Here is an 18,330-nt window from a genome sequence, read left to right on the forward strand (position 1 = left end):
GACGATATGAAGTTATGAACAAAGCAAGCAGCATGATTCATTGTTGCAATTTCTGGGGAATACATTTTTTACAGACAAATCGTGCTAAGTGCCACAGCCTGCGGTCAATTCTAACTATCACTCTGAGCAAGAAAATGCAAGACACAACAGAGTACTGTACTCTACAAGCAGCGCTGCCGGAGATCCTCACTGGATTTTCTCCATCCCGTAGGTATCTTCAGCTCCACTTGCTACCTTTCTTCTTCTCTCTGCTATCATCTCGGTGTATGCCTGAGAGAAGCCACCACAGGGTCAGTTCTATTATAACTTGTTCAGAACAGGGTTAGGCCAAAGGCATTTGACACAGAAGAAATGCTTGATTCAATGATATGCTGCAGGTAGAGATTGGAACTGGTACAACAAACAATGCTCCTGACTCCTGGCTAATAGCCATCGCAATATATGGAACTAGAAGTTTTGAAGCCAGTAAGCAACTCAGCATTCTGAGCTTTGGCACGGATGACCAGTAGTTGCTACCCTTTGCATATGTCAAACTCCTAGTTTCAAACTAGTTGCAAGGTAAAACTCTGCATTGATTTAAGTGTACCATTTGCAGTTTGAAAGCACCAATGCACCATATGCTAAAGACGACACAAAACTATGTAAAAGCACATGTGTTATCTTCCTTGATTGACACTCAGAAAAAAAATCATGATTATTGAAAGAACTGAACTGAAGCCTGGATCACACATTACAAGAACAACTTCTAATGAATCATCTAAGAAAACAAAACTGTAAAACAGAAATTAAATTGTTAGAAAAAAATGTTGTGCAAACCTTAGGGTAGGAGTAGAGAAATATGTACCACCATGCACATATTACAAAAGAAACTCCAGCAGTAATTACAGCAGATTGAATAAGCACCCAACTACAGGCGACTACAACAGTTCCCGTAAGCAATATTGTCCAAGGCTGACACCTGAAAAGGGGGAAATATAGACTTGAGCATAGAAGCCAAGCTTATAGAAGAAAGGTTATCTTCACATAAGGTAAACTCATGATGTTTGATAGAAGACGGCAACATGAGAAGAGGTTTGGAAAAATCTAATGACTCCTTTCTTCACTATATATGGCACTACTCGCATAGCTCCATTACCTCGCGATGAATTTTGGAAGCTGTGGGGGTATAAACCCCTATACCCTCATAGGCCGATATGCGCCACACCATCAGAGGTGGCTCGGCCCACAAGATGAAGACGTGCGGCGCATGACGCTGGTCAACGTGCACCGCAAGGCTACAAGATATTGTACCAAATAGGATAGTTTACTTGTAACTCTGTCTCTTCACGATATATAAGGAGGGGCAGGGGTCCCCTAGAGGACAGGTCATGGACATTATTCTCTCAATACAATCCAATACAATCAGACGCAGGACGTAGGTATTACGCCCACACGGCGGCCGAACCTGGATAAAAACCTTGTCTGTGTCTTGCGTCACCATCAAGTTCGTAGCTTGCGTACCGTCTACCGATAAACTACTACCGTGGGCATACCCCAAGGTAGACTGCCGATCAGCTTTCGTCGACAGAAGCTCGTTGTTATTGTGTACAAGAACGACAGGCAATAAAAATTATCATCAATTACATCATGGCTTGTTTACACTTTACAGCAAACAAAGAAAAAATGAAAGGGCTAAGCATGGAGCAGACTCCTGTAACAAAATTTGATGAGCTATTCATTAAAAAAATGGAAGTTCATGTCTATTGTATTTAGTATGCACGCCATCAAAAAATTGTTGTCAGAGCCAATGTTGACAATAATATTGAAGTAATTTCGAATTTCCTTTTAAAAAACGAACAAGCAGGAGAAACAATTTCGAATCTAGCTACATCTGACAAAAACAAAGCTACGATAACAAATTTGGGGCATCTCTACAATGTGTTGGCAAATAAATCATGCTTAAATGTCTACACCATCATAATGTTCGCCAATTTTGATCAACGGAATGTCCAGCAAGAAACAACTACGGATGAGCAAAGGAACGCACCAGGCAGGCTTGGTGTCCCAAACAGAGTCGTACTCGAGAGACAGGTAGTTGAGGTACCCATCCATGTCGTCCACCACCCCATCCTCATCAAAGAACGCCGCCGCGCCGGTCTTGCCACTCTCCCCTTTGCCCCCGCCGCCGCCACCTACACGCGCCACGCCGGCGCGCCTCTGGCTCCTGCCGCAGAGCTGCAGCCTTGTGGCGGCAGCGGTGGGGGCACAGGAGAAGAAAGGGGAAGGCGCGGTCGCGCGGGTGCCGCATGGGCAGGGCGGCGGCGTGGATGGGCACGGGCAGAGAAGGCAGAGCGCGCCCATTTCTTGCCTTGAGCTCGCAGAATGGCGTATGCCTCCCCTTCCTAGAGCTGCTTCCGTCCGGCGGCTGCCGATGCTGCGGTTATGGCCAGTGTTTGCTTTGATTTCCAGACAATTTTTTTTTTTTTGTAATAGATTTCCAGACAAATTTTTATGCCGTACTCCATATATCATCTTGCAATTAAAAAGTTTCTGGCAATTCTCAGAGGTTCCGGCCCAATACAAAGCAAAGCCTTGATATTGGAGGTGGCCTGTTCTTGGAGCCCAGATTCTCATGACGGTCCGGTATTGCTAACGCCATGGCATCAGCAAAATGAGGACTAGCGCGGTTTGTAAGAAGTTCTAGCGACCTATCGTCTCTATCCTCCCAAATAAATCAACTTCTAAAATTATTTTAAATCAATATTTTATAAGTTTTCTTAATCAAATTTATAAAAGTTAATATCAATTTTTGACATAAAATTAGTATTATTAGATACATAAAAGAAATAACATATGTTTTTATAGTCTACTTATTTAGGGTTATAGATGTTGATATTCTTTCCTTTAAAGCTGGTCCAAATTAAAAAAAATGATTTAAGACAATTATACAAGTTGATTTATTTTAGAGATGGAGAATATTTAAACTATCATCATGGCCTGATTTTCTTTCTTTAAACGTTTAAACCAAAAATCTTACCCTCTTAACTCTTTGCCTTCGGCAGAGGTGGTATTAAGGTGTTTCATATTTTAGTATAAAAATCTCATAAATGTTGGATATAAATTATAATTTCTAAACCACAAATGTAAATATTTTAAGAATTGGATTAAGAAAACTAGGGATAAATTGAGATAGGAAAACATCAAAAAAATATAAAACTCATGAAAGATCTCTGAAAACTACCAAAAATAGATTTAGATCTACAAAATTAATAGAATACTTAAAGTTTTTGGAATATTTTCCAAAATATTGCAACCAATGTCTAAACACATTTTTGGAAACCTTTCATAACATAAACATGAGAGTCAACTAGTATGAATGCATTCGACATTAAATCTATGTTGCATTCTTGTTGGTTGTATCTCTTTTTTTATTATGGAATTACATGCATTTAGCCATAAATCCATAGTTCTGGATAATTTTCAATTTTCCTAGATCTAAATATATTTTTGAAAGGTTCTAAAGATACTTTCATGAGCTCTAAATACTTAGTACTTTATCTTGGAATTTGGGCTCAAATCTATAGAAATTTCGTCATCATTTTTTAAAAACTTAGAAAATATTTTTGGTTGATTAAAAACCTTATCATGTATTTACAAGATTTTTTTAACTTAAGATAAGATGAACCATCTTGGAAACCATTTCTAATCCGGACACGAGGCAATTTAAATAGTTTTGAGAGTCGAAGAGATAAAGTATCTGTTTTAAATTTTTGATGAGGAAAATCATACTACATCTCATAGACATAAATAAAAACTCATGATTCAAGAACGAGCAATAATGAAAACTTTTGTCCGAAGCTTTTTTTTTTTAAGACAAAGTTAGAATGAGATGGGTTTACATCATCAATAAAGAAAAGGACTACAGTCCTAAGCGAAAAACGGAAAGACGAAGCACGAAACAAAAGACTTTGGAGAGCTACGTATTAGAAGTCAGTGCCCTAAAACCGTCTTGCTGTAAGGCTAGTCTCAATGGGGATTTCATGGGCATTTCATACACATTTAATAGGGTGTCATATCAGCATTTTGTAGCAGTTTGCATGAAATGGGGAGGAGAGAGAGTAACCTGGCGACGTTTCCCATGTCTTGGTAACCGGGTGAAACGGCTGTTGAGGCGTTTCAGTTTCATTCCCCTCCCCGACCCCCGATCCCGTGCGGCAGCCGCGCGCGCCATCTTCGCCTGCTTCCCGCGCGCTTCGCGTCATTCCCGCGCGCAGCTCCATCTTCTTCCCGCGCGCAGCTCCCTCTTCTTTCGCGCGCGCCTTCCTGCTTGCTCCGTCCGCCAGTGAATCCGCCGCCGCGCCGTACTAGGGCATGGGACGAGATCCGTCCGCCATGGATCCGCCGTCGGTAGAAGGTTCAAGGCGGCGCCATGGATCCGCAACCGGCAGAGGAGGGAAGGGGCGCCGGCTTGGATTGAAGAACAGCTCGGTTCTTGCGCCGTCACCTCATCAGGATTCGTCGATTGGGTCCCCGCAAGTTTCTCGACCGTCGGCGACTTCCTCCCCACCGGTGTGCTCGTTCCAGTGAACTAAGTATGTGCAGTTTATTATCTGAGTTACTAGTGTGCTTGTTCATCTTTGTGTACTCTGGCTGGTAACAAAGTCATATGGTGCATATGATCCGGCTGCTATCATGCAACCAAATACAATTAATTGCTTTATTTAGTGTTGGAAACAGTGTAAATGAAATGGACCATTGTGAGGGTTAGTTTCAATCATTGTTTCATCTTGCTAGAGATGATGTGGCATATTGGAAACAGTGCAATGAAACTCCTCATTGAGATTAGCCTAACAAGCACGTTTACACAGCATGAAAAAAATAAATTAATCAAAAAAATAAGAGCGCCTGTGAAAAAAAAAAGAAATTAATTCTGCACTCAGCTCACCTGGCAATCCTTATCAACTTATCCTTGGCACGCGTGGCATCCTAGTGTCTGACAGGAACGTCGCAGCACGGCAGACACATGCTGGAGCTGGACATGCTCACATGCATGTGCTCGCTCCCTGGTCCTGGCGCAAAAACTGCAAACCGTCTCACCCTTTTCAACGTTCAAGGTCTAGGAGGACGCACACTTCAATCCAGACATCCAGGACGCGACGCCCCACGGCCCACAGCCTACCGGTGGCAAGACTGACAAATTGTAGGTAGGTGGCACCGAGCAGAACGCTATCCGCGGATGCAATCGGGAGGAGAGGAACAGTGACTCATCCCCACGGCGGTGACGTACGGTGCACTGCCCTCTCCGGCTAGGCACGCCCATCAGACTCGATAAGGCCAGCTCGTCGTATCCCTCGTCTGAGCCTGACGACGATCGCCCACGCATGCGCCCTCGCCGTCGCCGTCGCCGTCGCCGACGAGACGGTGACTTGGTGCCGACGGCGACATGATCGATCGCCAAGAGCCGAGCGAGCGAAGATGAGACCGACCCTGTCCCTGTGGATAGCGACGACAGCGCGACGTGACGAGGACCGGCGGCGCTCGATCGATGATCGCCGATGACGACGCGGCCTGCGGGGCTGCGCCTGCGGCCGGCCACGCAGAGAATAAACTAACATATGGCGATCGATGCCAGCCAGGAGATCGGATAGTTTCTAGAAACGCACGCAACGTACTCTACAAAGTCCCATGATGGTTCCATCTCCATCCCGTCCGCGTCATGGCCCAACGCCCGCGCGTGTCACGCTCCACTGATCAGTGATCATGCCACCGTCCAATTGAGTCGCCAACAAACACCCAACAGCGACGATCCCGTAAGCTAAGCACGCACTGATCGTGTTTCACACGGAATCAGTGATTGATTGCTAAACTGCTCCTTGTGTTAAAGGATAACCTCAACATTCGGCAACATAGACCAGATCGTGTGTATGCATGTGTGTTACGACAGATGCGTTAGACTCGATCATGTGTTAACCTATGAATAGGAGTGGTCACGTATGAATAGGAGCACATTGATTATTGTCCATGTAAACAATACTGCATGATCTCCAAAAGGTCTATTTATGTATGGTGCCACAGATGGGGCTTTTCCATCCATTGAGAAACACGCATTCACCAAGGACCCAAGATAGAGCCTGGTGCTTCCACCATCTGCGCCTCTGATTATTCTTTACATGGTATTCAGAGCCTAATCTCCACAAAATCCAATCCACCAAATCTAGCGCCATGTCTAGCTCAAATTCATCAACCAATTTTTTCTCTGGCATAGATGTCTCAGAAAAATTGGGAAAGGTGAATCATGCGCTGTGGAAAGCCGAAGTTCGTTCAGCCATACGTGGCGCTCGTCTTCAAGGGCACATCACCGGCGACACCAAGGCTCCCGAAGAAGAGCTCGTCGCCACCGTTGAAGGAAAAGTAGAAAAGAGGCCGAACCCGGCTTTTGAGGAGTGGGAAGCCAAGGACCAACAGGTCCTACGGTTTCTTCTATCGTCGCTCACCAAGGAGGTGAAAATCCAAGTCTCTACATGTGAGATTGCGGTGGCTGTCTGGAATGCCATCGAGCAGATGTATGCGTCTCAAACACGTGCACGCACGGTGAACATTCGCATCGCCCTCGCCAACACCAAGAAGGGAAATTCCACCGCTGCCGAGTACTTCGCGAAGATGAAGGCGCTCGGCGACGAGATGGCTGCAGCCGGACGACGGCTTGATGATGAAGAACTGGTAGAGTATATACTCACCGGACTAGGAGAAGACTACACTTCTCTAGTCACAACCCTAACTGCTAGGGTCGAGCCCATCACAGTTGGGGAGTTGTACTCACAACTTCTTAACTTTGAGACTCGTATGGACCTGACCTATAGAGGCAATAGTCTAGGGTCTGGATCCGCGAACGCCGCCAGTCGGGGACGTGGTGGTTTCGCAAGAGGAGGCCGCAACCAAGGAGGACATGGCGGCCAGAACAATCAGCGTGGCCGCGGGCGCGACAGTGCTTCGGCACGTGGTCGCGGCAACGTCAACAACGCGTCGCAAAGGGGTGGCGGGCGCGGTGGCTACAACAACAACCACCACCGTGCACCGCCATCTGATGGCGATGAACGCCCTCTATGCCAAGTCTGCTTCAAGTCCGGGCACACAACGGATCGATGCTGGCACAGGTATAATGAGAACTATGTGCCAGATCCGAAGCTAGTCGCAGCTGCAATGAACTCCTACACTATTGACAACAATTGGTACACCGACACCGGCGCCACCGATCATATCACAGGTGAGCTGGAGAAGCTGTCTTTCAGAAACAAGTACAATGGAGGAGATCAGATCCACACAGCAAGTGGTGCAGGTATGAATATTATTCATATTGGTCATACTACTGTTCGTACCCCTAATCATGATATTCATCTTAAAAATGTTCTCTATGTTCCCCAAGCAACAAAGAATCTTGCTTCTGTTCATAAATTAGCTTCTGATAATTTTGCATTTTTAGATTTTCATCCAAACTTCTTTTTGATAAAGGATCAGGCAACGAAGAATACAATTCTTAGAGGGAAATGTCACAACGGGCTTTATCCTCTTCCTTCATTTCCAATAAAACAAGCTTGTGGTGCCGCCAAGATTCCCTTGTCACGATGGCATTGTCGCTTAGGTCATCCATCTTCAACTACTGTTAAACAAGTTGTTAGTAGAAATAATTTGTCTTGCCTAGATGAATCATCTAGTGAGTCGGTTTGTAATGCATGTCAGCAAGCTAAGAGTCATCAGTTGCCTTATTCGAGATCTTCAAGTGTGTCTACTTTTCCTTTAGAACTTGTGTTCTCTGATGTCTGGGGGCCTGCACCAGAGTCAGTTGGTAGAAAAAAATACTATGTGAGTTTTATTGATGATTACAGTAAATTCACTTGGATCTATCTTTTAAAGTACAAGTCTGAAGTTTTCCATAAATTTCAAGAATTTCAGGCTCTTGTTGAGAGACTCTTTGATCGAAAAATTCTAGCAATGCAAACCGACTGGGGAGGAGAGTATCAAAAACTCAATTCCTTCTTTGCCAAAATAGGGATCACCCATCTAGTGTCATGTCCCCATGCACATCAACAAAATGGAGCGGCGAAAACATCGCCACATTGTAGAAGTTGGCTTGTCCTTATTATCTCATGCTTTTGTTCCACTAAAATTTTGGGACGAAGCATTTCTCACAGCCTCTTACTTGATAAATCGTGTGCCAAGTCCTGTTATCCAAAACTCCACTCCACTAGAACGCTTATTCCAACAAAAACCGGATTACGACACACTTCGTATTTTCGGGTGTGCTTGTTGGCCTAATTTGCGCCCATATAATTCTCACAAACTTGAATATAGATCCAAACGTTGTGTTTTCCTAGGATACAATCACCTCCATAAGGGATTCAAGTGTCTTGATATAGCTTCTGGGCGTGTTTATATATCTCGAGATGTTGTGTTTGATGAAGAAGTTTTTCCTTTTTCTGAACTTCACTCCAATGCAGGCGCACGCCTTCGTTCTGAAATCAATCTCCTTCATCCAACTTTGATAAATCCTGGGGGCGTACATATAGTTGTTCAATTTGCTAATATTCCTACTAATCCTAATGGTTTAATTGTTGAAGAAAATTCAGGAACAATTGACGCAGGGAATACAACAAATATGCAGCCATACAGCGATGCTGGACATGAGGTAGATATGCTCCGGTCAATAGGAACCGGAGGTTACTCCCATGCAGATCAGCAGGAAGCCCCGTGCATCCCAACTCATGCAGACCAACAACAACTCCCATGCAATGACTCGCATGCAAGGGTCTCCACTCCATGTGGTAGGAGCCAAGGGGAAGAGACCGAGTCCACAGGTGGGGAGCAACAACCGCAATTGTCTCCTTCGCCTTCTACACCTCCGCCAGTGTCTTCTAGACTGTCTCCGCCAGTCACAGAAGTTGCAACAGGTACTGCAAGTCAAGAACCACAAATGCTAGCTCGACCAAGAACTCGGCTACAGAATGGCATCCGAAAAGAAAAGGTATACACCGATGGTACTGTTAAATATAATTTTCTAACGTCGACTGGTGAACCATGCAGTGTTAATGATGCACTAGCCGATATAAATTGGAAGCACGCAATGGAGACAGAATATAGTGCCTTGATGAATAATAAGACCTGGCATCTTGTTCCACCAAAAAAAGGAAGGAATGTTATAGGGTGCAAATGGGTCTACAAAATCAAACGAAAGGCAGACGGGAGTCTAGATAGATATAAAGCCCGCTTAGTGGCGAAAGGGTTCAAACAGAGGTATGGAATTGATTATGAAGACACTTTTAGTCCTGTTGTTAAACCTGCTACTATTCGTATTATTCTGTCCATCGCTGTCTCTCGAGGGTGGAGCCTTCGCCAACTTGATGTACAAAATGCATTTCTCCATGGTCACCTTCAAGAAGAAGTTTACATGCAGCAACCACCAGGTTTTGAAGACACCTCTAAACTTGGCTATGTTTGCAAACTCGATAAAGCATTATATGGACTAAAGCAGGCACCTAGAGCTTGGTACTCTCGGCTAAGTAGAAAACTTCTCTCACTTGGCTTTCATGCATCAAAAGCAGATACTTCACTATTCTTTTACAACAAAGGAGACATAACCATGTTTGTTCTTGTGTATGTTGATGACATCATAGTAGCTAGTTCCACAGGAAAGGCTATTGATGCCCTGCTTCAGGACCTTCAAAAAGAGTTTGCACTAAAGGATCTTGGACAGCTTCACTATTTCTTAGGCATTGAGGTGTGTAAGGTACGTGATGGAATTGTCCTAATGCAAGATAAGTATGCCTCTGATCTTCTTAAGAAAGCAAGCATGTCTAGATGCAAACCTGTAACTGCTCCACTAAGCACAAGTGAAAAATTATCGTTGCATGAAGGATCCTTATTAGGCCCAAATGATGCTACTCATTATAGAAGTATTGTTGGGGCATTACAATATCTAACACTCACTAGACCTGACATAGCCTATTCAGTAAATAAGGTGTGTCAATTTCTTCATGCTCCAACTACTGTGCATTGGGCAGCAGTGAAAAGAATTTTGAGATACCTAAAACAATGCACCAAGCTGGGTCTCAAGATTCACAAGTCTTCTTCTACACTGGTGAATGCTTTTTCAGATGCAGACTGGCAGGTAGCACAGATGATAGGAGGTCTACAGGAGGCTTCGCGATTTTTCTAGGTTCTAATCTTGTATCTTGGTGTGCTCGCAAACAACACACCGTGTCAAGATCCAGCACTGAGTCTGAGTACAAAGCTGTAGCTGATGCAACTGCTGAGGTGATGTGGATTCAAACTCTTCTTCAAGAATTGCATATCAACAGCCCAAGGGCAGCTAAGTTATGGTGTGATAATATTGGAGCGAAGTACTTGTCAGCTAATCCAGTATTTCATGCCAGAACTAAACATATAGAAGTTGATTATCACTTCGTCAGAGAAAGAGTATCACGGAAATTGTTGGATATTGAATTTATCTCTTCTGGTGATCAAGTAGCTGATGGCTTTACAAAGCCAGTGTCAGTTCGACTCTTAGAGAACTTCAAATACAATCTCAACCTGGTAAAGTTGTGATTGAGGGGGAGTGTTAAAGGATAACCTCAACATTCGGCAACATAGACCAGATCGTGTGTATGCATGTGTGTTACGACCAGATGCGTTAGACTCGATCATGTGTTAACCCATGAATAGGAGTGGTCACGTATGAATAGGATCACATTGATTATTGTCCATGTAAACAATACTGCATGATCTCCAAGAGGTCTATTTATGTATGGTGCCACGGATGAGGCTTTTCCATCCATTGAGAAACACGCATTCACCAATAACCCAAGATAGGGTTTGGTGCTTCCACCATCTGCGTATCTGATTATTCTTTACATCGGGACATATATATGGAGAACAGAGCACGCGATAGTTACATAAGTACGACTTGTTATTCTTATCATAATACAGATGATGACTCGTCATGCACTTGGAATTTGGCGAATTGCTGCTTTACATGCACTGACAACCGGTGCTGATCAGAAATGTGTATGTACATGCCTGTCAGCTAGATAGGTACAGATAGATATTCACACACACACGCGCGCACGGACGCACATCAGGAATCAGAATAATGTACATGATGATCGATTAGGTGGTGAGAGAGAGAGAGACGATGGAGATTTGATTTATTAGTGGCATCCCATGATTCTGACTGATTGATTATTTATGAAGTTGGGTGGGATGAGGTTATTAGGCCTGGATGGACGTGGGCTGGATGATGGAGTCCAGGTCGGACCTCATCGGCATCTTGTCAATGCTGTGGTCCGATCGTTCACTCTCGCCGCCGGCGACGACGCCCCAGATCTCCGGGATGACCCGCCGGAGCGCGCCGATGTTCTCCAGCGCGTAGTCTGCGTCCTTGCTCCTCACCCTCTTGCCAACCTGAAAAAATGATTAACGAATGGATTAATGCTGGTTTTCAGAGAGGTATCGCATCAATGGGTAGAACTGCAGAAAGCTGGGGTGTTCAGAGACTAATTGTGTAGTACTGCTGTATCGATGCAGCGACATGCATGATCGCCCAAAAAAAGGCAGACAGGCAATGTGCGTGCTGACGTGACGGCGCAACCACGCACTATCGATATGTTGCCAGGACTACCGAAAACAAATGAAAACGTATGCGTCAGCTAGCACTGCTCATTTTTCTTGTTTCCTTGTTCCGTTCCCAAAACGCCAAAACCAACGGAGATGATATTTCTCCTTGCTCTCCCCGGATTTGTGGCGAAGAGTGAGAGACCATTGGATTGAATCGACAGGCACGTGAATTGGACCGTCCAATTTCAAAAATTCCTGCCGATATCATATTCAACATGGACAAATGAACATGAGGAGAGGAAAGCGAACTTTTCTTTCGTTTTCGCCCGCTCAAGAGGGGGAAAAAAGAGAATAAGAGAAGATGGATATGCCATGTTTGCCAGCGTTGGATGCATGATCTTATATCAGAGACAGAGGCATCACCTTGCACCTACTAGCTCGTTGCCAAATTGCCACGCCAGCTAGACACACTAGAGCGCCAATCATCTTGACTGATGGCGCGCATGAGCAAAAGCAATCCTGATTACCGATGACAGGGGCGATCGCGCCAAACAATCCAAGCCCGATCGATCGCGCCAAGCAGATGATCTCCGCGGCATCGAGATCGATGGCACGGCGCCGAGCGGGGGAATATGCCTACGCTAACGAGTAACGACCCCGACAAGGCGCCGGGCACCATCGGGTGGTGCCGTGGACCAGTGGTGGTGGTGGTGGTGGTGGGTAGCAACTGGTACTCGGTACTCCCCGTAACTAACACACGCTGTGACTTTGAGCGGCACCGGCCGGCCGGCCGGCCACCTGATCGACCAACTACTTGCGTACTCCGACGACCCCGCGAACACACATGTGATCTGACCTGGTGCCGCGGAAGGATGAATGCAGGATGCGTGACGGCAGCGTAGTGAGCAGAGCACGATGGTGCCATGCGTTTGCGTGTCTGGATCGAGGCGGGAGAAAGGTGTTTGTTGCAGAATAGAATGGCAAGCGATACGTTACGTACCAGGGCGGTGCGGAGGCCGAGCGCTTTCCCAGCGGTGATGTTCCTCTCGCTGTCGTCCAGGAAGAGCTGATAGGAGCAACCACCAAATTTTAATTTAGTGATCCTTGGTAACAAATGATGGTATGTACGACGGAGATTATAATGTACAAGCTTAAATTGCTTTCATCCAAAGCAGCAAGTGCTGATAAGTGATAAGGCCCTGATTAGTTGTGCTACTACTTCGTTATAAGTCGTCGGGGTATTCACATTGTATATACTGCCACCTAAATGTCACTTTTCACGACGCATATAATTCGATTCTCTTGTAGCGTTAATTACCAAAGCAGTATATCAGTATTTTTTTTATTAAAAAAACATTAGACACGGTGCCATCTAAGAGCGACCTAGTTTGCTAAGACGACAGTTTTCAAAAGCATGTTCTAGAGTATGATAGCGTCCATGACAGTGTGGGTCCCCGGCTACGACCTTGTTTTAATTCATAATTGTGTTATCCAGTGCTCTACGACTCCAGGAAACATTAAAAAAAAATAGTTTTAGATGACAGGGGATTAACTTAACCCGTCTAGAAACTGAACAAAACTACCGACCAAACTAGTAGTATCATTGGAGTGAGCATGCAGTGTTAGTGGTTATTACCGTCCGGCGTGGGTTGGAGCCGGCGGCGCGCAGCCCCGCCACGATGGCGTCCACCGCCGGTTTGAGGACCACGACCGGGTGGTCGCCGCCGTCGACGCGCTCCTCTCTGGCCTCGCCGCCGAAGAGGTGCGGGTTCATGGTCTCGAAGCACACGACGGCGTCGAAGACGGCCTCGTCCACGCCCAGCCGCTCCAACGCCCGCTTCATGTGCGCCCGGTCCGAGTTGGTGAAGAGCTGCGCGCGCGAAAACGCACATGGTTAGCTCATCGATCGGTCGTGTAATGTAATGCCAAGTGTCTGGATGGAATGGGACGGAGGGGTTTCGTGTGAAAAGGAGACGCCGCATGCTTACCACTTTGCGCTGCGGGATGCTCTGCAGCAGGCGCGCCAGCTGCGGGTCGGCGGGGATCATGTCGTACGGTAGCCTGCCGTGCACGTAGCTGCAGGTGGAAGAAGCGGAATCCGGGTCAGTCGATTGCGGCCAACTGTAAACTCGCGGCAGGTTTCGATGAGGAACTAAAAATTGGTTTCGTGTTTGCTTGCGTGCAGTGCTGACCTGTGGTACTCGTCCGGGTGCACGTCATAGCCGAGCGCCTGCGGAAATCGACGAAAACCAGACGCGGAATCCACGAACAACGCAGTCAGAATCAGAAAGATGGTGATCGACAAGCGACAAGAGCTAGCTAGGCCTGGTCAGAATTCAAGCCGGGTAAAGGAAAGGAAAGGAACCGGAACGTACGATGAGTCCGGCGAGGGAGCTGCCGTGCGTGCGGAAGAGCTCGACGCGCATGGCGGCGGCCTTCTCCGCCGAGACGCCGAGCTTGGCCTGCAGGAACTCGTCGATGTTGCGCTTCAGGGCGGGGCCGATGCCGGTGTTGCCCGGGTACAGGGTGTCGTCCAGGTCTGCACGGTGCCGGAGCGCGCGGCGCGGGCCACACAAAAAAACCGCATCAGCTACATATATATATAGTCATCGACAGCAGCAATCGCCCTGGACTTTGAGCTAGCTGGCGATCGACGCTCACCTAGGAGCACGCAGTCGAAGGGGGAGTTCGCGGCCATGGCGGGCGGGAGGGCTTGAGAAGACGAGGCAGGAGAGATTGCCGAGACGGCGGTGGAACCGAACCGGGGCGAGTTGCCGCGGTGATGTGTCGAGCGCTATGGAGACTCGCAGAGTGCCGGGGCGAAGAGCGGAGCGAGAGAGATTGGGGGGAGCGAGGCGTGGCGTTTAAATAGAAGAGAGTTTCGGGGGAGGCGAGAGGCGAGAGGGGCCGGCCGCGTGGACCACGGGGGGAAGTGGCGCGGTAATCCTGTCCGCCAACGTGCGTGAAACACGCTACAACTCGGTTTCGTGGGGACAGGGGCTCCCGGAGCCGGAGTGGCCGAGTAGTTTTTAGCGCGGCTCGTGTTCCTTGCGGCGGCGAGCTCTGCTCGACGTACGCGTCTCCGCTTGGACGAGGCTCCTCGCCTTTTTGGCCTTGCGGATGCGGTCGGCTTCGCTGGAGCTGCCTGCCAAGCCACGACGCTGTGCCGGTCGGCGGTCGGTGATCACTGATCGCTGATTGGTGGTTGGGTTAGGCTTATATTCCTTGCCAGCCAAACGGCTTTGTGGCTTTATACGCAGTCGGGCGTGCCGTCGAGTCAAGTGTAGAGTAGTAGTATAAGGCCATTGCCTTTGTTAAACTTTACTATTCGTCACATCAAATAGGACACATACATAGAGTGTTATATATAGATTATTTATAAAACTGAAAATACAGCTAGAGTATAATTTACTAGACGAATCTTTTAAATTTAGTTAGTCTATAATTGAACACTAATTAACGTAAGCCCAAATATAACTCCAATTTTCAGCCCAGGAAGGATCCAGGATACATGACAACATTTGCCAACCGCAACGCAAGTTGACGTCGATATCATCATCATTATCGTGAGATCCTAATTGCCCTGCCACAGCCCACAACCTTGCGCTGGGCCTAAATTCTATCAGCCCAAAACAACCTTCTGCTCCACTCGCATCCGGATTTCCCGGGAATCCAGAAGGTTCGCGCGAAAGGCCGAGAGCTCGAGCTCCCCGCCCCGGCACCACATCCAACCCGAACCTTCCAGACCCCGCGCCTCCCCCGCCCTACGATCCACAGCGCGGGTTTTTCACGATCCGGAGCTCCTTGCCCGAGCAAACGACCCGACGCGCGGCGCGATCGCGACCTCCGCCACAGCTGCAGCGAGAGCTAGCCAATGGACGTGCTGAAGCGCGAGCTGCAGCGCAAGCGCCAGCTCCTCAACGCCGATTTCGGCGGCCGCAGGGTCCTCCGCCGCGCCGAGATCGAGGCCCGCGAGCTCCAGCGCATCCGCGAGGCCGAGCGCCAGCTCCTCCTCCAAAAGCAGCTCAGGCATTCCCGCCTGGCAGCGGTGTCCTCCCCTTCCTCGAGCTCCTCCTCGCCCACCTCCGCACCCGCCGACGCCGACGCGTCGCGGGCAGAGAGCGGGTCCGAGGAGTCGCTCCCGAGGGAGGAGGTCATCCGACGCTTGCGCGTGCTGCGGCAGCCGGCCACGCTCTTTGGCGAGGACGACGTCGCGCGCCTCCGCCGCCTCCGGGACCTGATCGAGGACCCCGCCGCGCTCGCCGACGTCGATGAGGCGGAGATCGGGGAGGGGCAGACCAACGACTTCCTCCGCGACATCCAGGCGCTGCGTGCCAAGGCTGCGGCCGCGACGAAGCCCAAGGCGGCCGGCGTGGAGGCCCAGCGTGGGGAGGGCGACGACGGCGTACCGGGAGATGTGCCGTTCGAGGAGCTCTGCGACGAGGACAAGATCACCGCGTTCTTCAGGAGGCTGATGGGCGAGTGGACTCAGGAGGTGGACGGTATGCCGGAGGCGGAACGGCGGACGGCGAAAGGGAAGGCCGCGGTAGCCACCTGCAAGCAGTGCGCGCGATACCTCGACCCGCTCTTCAAGCAGTGCAAGAAGAAGGTATGGATCATCGATCGAAGTGGCTCCTAGTAGTAACAGTTTGAACGACCTCATGCTTATTGCGAACGTTTGGCTGGGTGAATTCATAGGTTTGTCGACCCATCTGATAGCATGGTTTAATTTGAACTTTTAGTACGATTTTGTTTTTACTTTGTTTATTTACAACATTGAATATTATCTAGTGCATAGTGATAAAGGAAGTGTAGAAAGCCTGAATTTTGTCTTGGTGATTAGCGGATTGCGTGTGATACTGTGATATAGAGAAAGAATGATGATTCATGTTGTTGTTAATACTCCATGTTCATTTCACATTTAATATGATCTTCTTTTTGTAAAAAAAAAAAATGCATGGATGTTGTCTGTACTATATCTACGCTTTACCCAATGAATTAGTGATGCAGTTTCTGATAAATATTTGTTAATAAATCTGTATCTGAACTATTTCTTCTATTGAATGAAGATTCATACAACATCGAGCAATCCATTTCTGATATTATTTATTTGCCTTCTGAGATGTTCGGAGAGGAAATCTCTGTAACATAGGAAGGGATTTGTCTTAACAATCCACTTTTGCCCTTGAATAGGAGGGCATCATCCTGAATGCACAAACACAACCATCGACGATCAGGTTACAACTTGTGCCCTAAGTAAGCCTGTTGATTTGTTTAAGATCTCCCCTACCTGCTAGTATTGGCGACTATTTTCTCTTGAGATCGCTGTGCAATGAAACTTTCCCTGTGAGACTATTTAATTATTTCTGAATATCTGTAATTTTTGTTAAGAGTCATTATTACAACCACTTTGCATCACTGGAGGACTGCCTTTTCATGTCTTATGTATGTTTGTTGAGTTATTGCATATCTAAGAACAGGGGCAAATTTAAGTCCATTTATCAGGGTCCATCCACCAGAAAATCTACAAATCCTTTAGTAAAACACTGTTAAGACTTAGGACTTAAGAAAATTCATGTCATGTAATGAAGTTGACCCAGATCACCCGGGTGATGTTCCCGGCTAGATTTACTGCCCGTCTAAGGAGCCATGGAGCATAGATTAATTAATGTTTGCTTCCTATTAGATTTTTAAGTTAGCCAGATAGGGGAACTAGGTTAAGCACTTAAGCTGTTCTAATTTCTGACTACAACACTGTTTTTTCTTCCTTCTTATTTTGTAGAATTAGAGTATGGTAATTGGTAAATACGGATTCTTAGGCCTTGTTTAGATACACCTAAAAACCCAAAACTTTACAAGATTTCCCATCACATCGAATCTTACAGCACATGCATGGAACATTAAATATAGATAAAAAAGATAACTAATTGCACAGTTTACTTGTAAATCACGAGACGAATCTTTTAAGCCTAGTTGCTCCATGATTGGATAATGTTTGTCAAAAAGACGAAAGTGCTACTGTGTCAAAATCCAAAAAGTTTTTGGATGTAAACAAGGCCTTAGCAAATCTAGTAGATCTTATGTTCCTATGTGCAAACAATCTTGTATCTCAGAACTCAGGGACCCCCGTTCATTATTTTGCATCAAATTGCAGGCTCTCCCTCCTGATATCCGACAAGCATTGCTGGAGGTGGTCAAGTGCTGTATGAGACGAGACTACTTGTCCGCAGTGGACAACTATATCAAGCTAGCGATAGGCAACTCGCCATGGCCAATTGGTGTGACCATGGTTGGTATTCATGAGCGATCGGCTCGCGAAAAGATCTACACAAACAGCGTGGCTCACATCATGAATGATGAGACGACCAGAAAGTACCTGCAATCTGTGAAGAGGCTCATTACATTCTGCCAGAGGAAGTACCCCACTGATCCATCAAGGTCGGTAGAGTTCAACAGCCTGGCAAATGGCAGTGATCTGCAGTCTCTCCTGGCGCAGCAAAACGCGAAGAATTCAGAAGAAACGCTTCGGTTAGTGGCTGCGTCATGACAAGGTTGGATTAGATTTGTGCTCGGAATTCTGGGCAAGTTCGATTCTTGTGGGATTTGTGATTCGAATTAGTACTTATTTGTAAGAACCTGAATTGCATGTCCGGCCGTTCTGCCTTGCTGGACCGTGGAACCTAATCAAAACTGGAGCGTACTGATTCTCTCTTAATTTTCTCGTCTTCATTAGACAACATCAAA

General features: G+C 47.0%; 4 protein-coding genes across 5 annotated transcripts; 2 read left to right on the forward strand and 2 right to left on the reverse strand.

The window, feature by feature from the left end:
• On the reverse strand, positions 8-2,466 carry LOC8063416. Its single transcript, XM_002466564.2, has 3 exons — positions 2,027-2,466; positions 817-958; positions 8-270 (listed from the first exon to the last, which is right to left on the reverse strand). Exons 1-3 carry the CDS (start codon positions 2,338-2,340, stop codon positions 187-189), a joined length of 540 nt encoding a protein of 179 aa, XP_002466609.1. The 5' UTR covers positions 2,341-2,466; the 3' UTR covers positions 8-186.
• On the forward strand, positions 6,087-7,556 carry LOC110431234. The gene is made up of 2 exons (XM_021450044.1): positions 6,087-7,315; positions 7,489-7,556. Exons 1-2 carry the CDS (start codon positions 6,202-6,204, stop codon positions 7,515-7,517), a joined length of 1,143 nt encoding a protein of 380 aa, XP_021305719.1. The 5' UTR covers positions 6,087-6,201; the 3' UTR covers positions 7,518-7,556.
• On the reverse strand, positions 10,898-14,663 carry LOC110431237 (suppressor of disruption of TFIIS-like). Of its 2 annotated transcripts, none has more exons than XM_021450071.1 (7): positions 14,248-14,663; positions 13,962-14,125; positions 13,779-13,816; positions 13,575-13,662; positions 13,223-13,456; positions 12,587-12,652; positions 10,898-11,433 (listed from the first exon to the last, which is right to left on the reverse strand). In XM_021450071.1, the coding sequence occupies exons 1-7, from the start codon at positions 14,282-14,284 to the stop codon at positions 11,242-11,244; spliced, it is 819 nt and encodes a 272-aa protein (XP_021305746.1). In that variant the 5' UTR covers positions 14,285-14,663; the 3' UTR covers positions 10,898-11,241. The 2 variants fall into 2 exon arrangements, with proteins under 2 accessions (XP_021305746.1, XP_021305735.1); XM_021450060.1 differs by having other exon boundaries at positions 13,575-13,707; positions 14,248-14,572.
• LOC8063417 (pre-mRNA-splicing factor 18) lies at positions 15,214-18,301 on the forward strand. The gene is made up of 2 exons (XM_021457154.1): positions 15,214-16,195; positions 17,741-18,301. Exons 1-2 carry the CDS (start codon positions 15,461-15,463, stop codon positions 18,131-18,133), a joined length of 1,128 nt encoding a protein of 375 aa, XP_021312829.1. The 5' UTR covers positions 15,214-15,460; the 3' UTR covers positions 18,134-18,301.

This window comes from Sorghum bicolor, chromosome 1 (assembly GCF_000003195.3).
Source record: "Sorghum bicolor cultivar BTx623 chromosome 1, Sorghum_bicolor_NCBIv3, whole genome shotgun sequence".
Taxonomy (NCBI): domain Eukaryota; kingdom Viridiplantae; phylum Streptophyta; class Magnoliopsida; order Poales; family Poaceae; genus Sorghum; species Sorghum bicolor.

Bases quoted from the DNA above. Each gene is read 5' to 3' on its own strand.
- LOC8063416 (XM_002466564.2), bottom strand. From the start codon at position 2,340: ATGGGCGCGCTCTGCCTTCTCTGCCCGTGCCCATCCACGCCGCCGCCC. The intron at 959-2,026 runs GTGCGTTCCTTT...CCCCCTTTTCAG, and splicing joins TGGGACACCAAGCCTGCCTG to GTGTCAGCCTTGGACAATAT. The intron at 271-816 runs GTTTGCACAACA...GGCTTCTCTCAG, and splicing joins TTCTCTACTCCTACCCTAAG to GCATACACCGAGATGATAGC.
- LOC110431234 (XM_021450044.1), top strand. From the start codon at position 6,202: ATGTCTAGCTCAAATTCATCAACCAATTTTTTCTCTGGCATAGATGTC. The intron at 7,316-7,488 runs GTATGAATATTA...TTTTTGATAAAG, and splicing joins CCACACAGCAAGTGGTGCAG to GATCAGGCAACGAAGAATAC.
- LOC110431237 (XM_021450060.1), bottom strand. From the start codon at position 14,284: ATGGCCGCGAACTCCCCCTTCGACTGCGTGCTCCTAG. The intron at 14,126-14,247 runs GTGAGCGTCGAT...GGCACCGTGCAG, and splicing joins CTTCGACTGCGTGCTCCTAG to ACCTGGACGACACCCTGTAC. The intron at 13,817-13,961 runs GTACGTTCCGGT...CGATTTCCGCAG, and splicing joins GCTCCCTCGCCGGACTCATC to GCGCTCGGCTATGACGTGCA.
- LOC8063417 (XM_021457154.1), top strand. From the start codon at position 15,461: ATGGACGTGCTGAAGCGCGAGCTGCAGCGCAAGCGCCAGCTCCTCAAC. The intron at 16,196-17,740 runs GTATGGATCATC...ATCAAATTGCAG, and splicing joins TCAAGCAGTGCAAGAAGAAG to GCTCTCCCTCCTGATATCCG.